The 4,991-nt window shown below is 34.1% G+C and overlaps 1 protein-coding gene across 1 annotated transcript; it reads right to left on the bottom strand.

Annotated features, from left to right (window-relative positions):
- Positions 1 to 324: 324 nt before the first annotated feature.
- On the bottom strand, positions 325 to 4,064 carry LOC148202534 (uncharacterized). The gene is made up of 12 exons (XM_088109646.1): positions 4,053 to 4,064; positions 3,852 to 3,955; positions 3,635 to 3,737; positions 3,334 to 3,457; positions 3,191 to 3,240; positions 2,971 to 3,045; positions 1,983 to 2,877; positions 1,673 to 1,866; positions 1,293 to 1,574; positions 917 to 1,117; positions 743 to 831; positions 325 to 541 (listed from the first exon to the last, which is right to left on the bottom strand). Exons 1-12 carry the CDS (start codon positions 4,062 to 4,064, stop codon positions 325 to 327), a joined length of 2,346 nt encoding a protein of 781 aa, XP_087965772.1.
- Positions 4,065 to 4,991: the final 927 nt, after the last annotated feature.

The following is a 4,991-nucleotide window of genomic DNA, read 5'->3' as shown; positions in this document are numbered from 1 at the left end:
TCCATAGGCAAATTATTTAAACTTTAAATCTTCTAATAAATTAGTCTTGGCTCCTAAGTCTTGTTGGCAATTATAAACAACAAATATCTTCCATATATATACCAATTGATTTTTAGAAAATTTCTTTGAAAAGTTGTGTATTAGACTGAGTGGTACCCGACTGCATCTTATATTAAAGCAAGATTTTATGCTATTTGAATCTTGTGAATGCAAAAAAAGTAATTGAAGGAAGAGTTTATCAGAAATAATCAGTCAAAAAATTTGTATATATATATATTATCAAATTCGGACAAAACTGATTGTTTTGTATCAACTTGACTCTATTCAAGCCATGACTTCAGTTTGATAATTTTCCCACTCTCCATATATTGAGCTAAAAGTTTCTCCTCCAAAGGTTTTTGCACACTCAAGAACTGTTTCTCTGGCACAACGTTCCCATGACATTGCTATATCCTCAAGTGACCATGTCCGATCCAAGCATCTCAGAAAGCGAATCAGCTTTGATTTTGCTATTGTTGATAGGTCTTTATGGCATTCAGTACTGTTGAAGTTGAATAAAAAGGAATCAAGGGAGATTTAAACTATCGAGATAAAATTCTTGTTGGTGAAATATGAAACTTAATATTTATAGGATCCAATATTTCTGACATTCAAATAGTTTCATAGTCATAATTTTACAAACATGACTTAATGAATAACTGCTTAAGAATATAAACAGAAGAAAATCATCTTAATATCTAACCTGACTTCTGACAGCTCTTTGTCTACAATAACAGGCAAAGAAGTTGGATAATTTGTAGGAACGAACAACCTTAATGGTTTGATTATTGACTGCATCACAAATATTCATGGTTAATGTAACAGAACACAAAAAATCAATGTGTGCAAAGTTCATAACAGAATATAAAGTATTCACCTTTTTATCTGCAAAAGTATGAGATTCTACGTTCATATTGAACGATACTGCATTGAAAAGGAATTCGATAACCAACCCTTCACTATCCTCAGCCGCTACTCCCGGCGCTTTAAGAAAGCTGACATTTTCTCCAACAACAATCACACTGTCTACCAATCGATGGTTGATCTCCTTTAATTCTTCTAAAAGAGAAGAATTTTCCTGCTAGAGTTACCAATGTTAATGTTAAGGAATGCAGAAATTAAGAAACAGATACCTAAGTAGTGCATTTAGAGTTGCAGAATTTACTAAACAAAATAATGATATATTATTATTCAGTAGAGTGCATTTGTGAAAAAAAAATTAGTGGAAAAAAACTAGAATGAAGGTATATTACCAAAATTCTTGGCTTCTTTTTTTTATATGCGACTGAAGTCCAGTCAGGTTCCTCAGCATCAGACAACTGCTTGAAACTGTGGCTTCGAGACCTTTTCCTACCAGGTTGTGAAAATGCCTCACTTTTCTCAGTTTGTGCAATGAGGTCCGGTTGGTTTTGTTGTTGAACCATCTCTCGTGGTTCATCTAAGAACTCTGAAGTTGCCATCACATCATTCAAATAGACTGCGTCTCTCATTTCATTAACTGATGCGCTCAATGCTTCAGGTGATATGACGGCTAACTAGAAGTATATCACAATAATAGAATTTAGGACAACCACTTTTTATGATTTAAAGAAATGCAAATAAGAAGCATGGAAACCACAAGTTTTAGACCAACCACTTTAAGAATGCGCTTCACTTCATCACTTGGCTCATCAAAATTCAGCGTCGATTTATCAGAAAATTCTTTAAGCTCATTGCAGTTTTCGGTCAAGGGTGAAGCTGAAGTCTCCAGACTGTTTACACTGACCCTCAATGCTTCACTTGCTTTCTCTGAACCTTGGGCTTGCTTCTGTACGGCATTGTCAGGACCTGAGTTTGAAAAATTGTAAAAAACATTTGCCAGTAAGCACAGATAACATGGAAAATATAGCATAAAAATGTACAACCCTAACCGATTAAAAAAAAACCTGAATTAATAGATGTACCTTTCATGATAGACACTTGATCTACATGCTGTGGGAAATTGCTATATTGTTTTTCCACTTGCTGCTCTTTTAAGCATGGCTTGTTCTGCTGAGAAACAAGGTTCAATATACTAGAGTTCTGTGGTCCCAATTGTTGTGTTGATGGTTTCGCTTCTACTATTTTTAATTGCTGCTCCTTTAAGCATGGCTTGTTTTGATGAGAGACATCCTTCCATATACAGGAATTCTGTGTTCCCAATGGTTGGGGTAATGGATTCGTTTCTATTATTTTCTCTTGCTGCGGCTTGATTTGCTGAGAAACATCCTTCCATATTTGAAAATTCTGTGTTTCCAATACTTGAGTTGGTGGATTCGTTTCTATTATTTTTTCTTGCTGCGGCTTGGTTTGCTGAGAAACATCCTTCCATATATAAAAATTCTGTGCTCCCAATACTTGAGCTGATGATTTCGTTTTTGTTATTTTCGCTTGCTGCGGCTTGGTTTGCTGAGAAACATCCTTCCATATATGAAAATTCTGTGTTCCCAATACTTGAGTTGATGGTTTCGTTTCCATTATTTTCACTTGCTTCTCTTTTAAGCAGGGCTTGTTTTCCCCAGAAACATCCTTCCTCATATAGTAGTTCTGTGTTCCCCATGCTTGTTGTGATGGTTTCGTTTCAATTATTTTCAATGGAGAAATACTAGAACGTGATGGACCTTGATGATGGGAAGAAACATTCTTTGGGGAAAAATTAGATTCTACAAACTTTTCTGCTTCATCTAGAATCTTCTTGGTATCGGTGGTTATTTGGCATTTCTTCAATTTGAAGAGTGCCAAAACACATCCTGTTTGTTTCATTTTCTTCATCAGTTTTTCCAAAAGATCTGTATTTGATCCTTGAGGAAAAGACGCAAGCTGAAGAAATTTAACATAAATATAAAAGATTAGTGGTAACAAGAAAAAAATGTGCAAATCTAGGATCATAGTTTGCTTGAATCAATCACCAACCTGTTGAAGCGCCTTATTCATCTCTAGATAAGAGACATAAACTTTTGAAAAATAGGCACTATTCATCTTTTGAATCTGCAATTAAAAGGACCAATATACAGTTACAAAAAATGTATATCTTTTGCCGTGCACGTTAGAAAATTTAAAAAAAATGATGGAATATGCATTCAATATCAAGATAGAAGGAAAAGAAAGTGAAGAGAAACAACTTCTTCATTACCTCTTGGTAAACCTGCTCCTTCCAATCCGTATCTGCAGATTTTCCAGTTTCTGAAATAGAATAGGTAAACATGATCATTAAAGCTAGAAAAAATCACACATGCTGGGAGCATCAAAGAGAACAAGCCTTGCACATCTCAATACCTTGAGCAGGGAAGACTTCCCCTGAGGCATTAGAGTTTGAGAGACAAGGTTTGGATTCAGCATTCATTGGTGGTTGTGAAAATAGTTCCTTTGTCTTTTTAGATAACCAATGACAGTACTCAGCCTGCAAATAGATGCAGATCACGAACTCGATAAGACTATTATAGTTTTCAAAACGAATTCTTCACATGGAATTACGAATACGACAATGAGATGCAATGAAGAAATTATCAATTTGAAAGTGAATTCTTTCCGGATAACAAAAATTGTAACTTTGTTCCCACAATCCCAAAATATATACCTCATTGTCAGCAGCACCATTCAGTTTCAGCTCAAATCTTTGCAGTTGTCGAACAAGCCCAGATGTCGAAGGTCCATCACTTTGATTCACTACACCTTCCAAGCTACAACAATTAACAACTTGATAATCAGTTAACGTGACACACAAGACAGGGCTAAAATAATTGAATGTAACACGAGAAATTACAATAATATTCTGGTATTGGTATGCATCTTACCATTGTTTCATAAAACGTTTACGAAACTCTGGCAATTTCCATCTTAGAGTTTTCATCTTGGTGTTGGTGTCCATAATAACACAGGCAAAAGGTACTCTATATCCCTGAAAAGCCATAAAATAAAATGCATTAGAAAACAGGAATGGGTGGAACATTTATAATGTGAAATGTCTAGTATTTTCTACAACAGTCTTAGCATACGCAATTACTCATGGCATCAGCATTCATCAAAAGCAATATGGTATTTGGATGGCTAAGCCAATCCAACCCAATACTCACTTACAAATACCAGATAAACTTCTGGATCACGTCTCACTAGTGCAAATACCCACTGAAATTTCCCAACCACGCTTCAATTCTTAACCCCTCTAAGCATGGGTTTAAATACTGTTTATGCCGATATTTCGGCCAAAACAAAAGGCGGCAACTGCTACTACATCATCCATCACATTTATTCACAGAAGTTTCTTTTATAAGTCTTAACAGTAATCATCACCCAGCAAAATCTTGAAAAACCAATTATATCACCTAGAAAAATTAAATTCAAGACCTTAACAAATCAACAACATAACAAATCAACGTAACAAATTACCTTAGCCAATACTAAGACTTTATCTACACTCTCAAGGATCACAAGAAATCTCCCTTTGCACTAAAGTTTTTTGTACGGTCAATCCTTTTCTTCTTTATAAGAACGTTTCTCTCTCTCTCTTTATTTTCCTAATAGCCAGAATTTCTATATATTTAGGAGGTGTCTAATATAATGACAACTATATATGATATTAATTTTTCTTATGTGGAATATACACATAACTCTATTTATAATAAAGGCCCATAACTCTATTTATAATAAAGGCCCATAACTCTACTTATAATAAAGGCCCATAAGGAGTAATATATTTATATAATATCTTTTTATTATATTCCCACATTGATATTTAGGAGGTGTTTAATATAATGACAACTATATATGAGATTAATTTTTCTTATGTGGAATATACACATAACTCTATTTATAATAAAGGCCCATAACTCTATTTATAATAAAGGCCCATAAGGAGTAATATATTTATATAATATCTTTTTATTATATTCCCACATTGTTTAATTTGTATTCTTTTTCTCTTTACACCCCCTATT

This window comes from Vigna umbellata, chromosome 3 (genome assembly GCF_029865625.1).
Source record: "Vigna umbellata cultivar VRB3 chromosome 3, Vumbellata_1.0, whole genome shotgun sequence".
Taxonomy (NCBI): Eukaryota; Viridiplantae; Streptophyta; class Magnoliopsida; order Fabales; family Fabaceae; genus Vigna; species Vigna umbellata.
The sequence above is the reverse complement of the archived record's forward strand: the minus strand, read 5'-3'. Positions and strand labels throughout refer to the sequence as shown.

Coding starts and splice junctions, on each gene's coding strand:
- LOC148202534 (XM_088109646.1), bottom strand. Junction 3,738..3,851: donor AAACGTTTTATGAAACAATG/GTAAGATGCATA, acceptor TAATTGTTGTAG/CTTGGAAGGTGTAGTGAATC. Junction 1,575..1,672: donor TGAAGCGCATTCTTAAAGTG/GTTGGTCTAAAA, acceptor ATATACTTCTAG/TTAGCCGTCATATCACCTGA.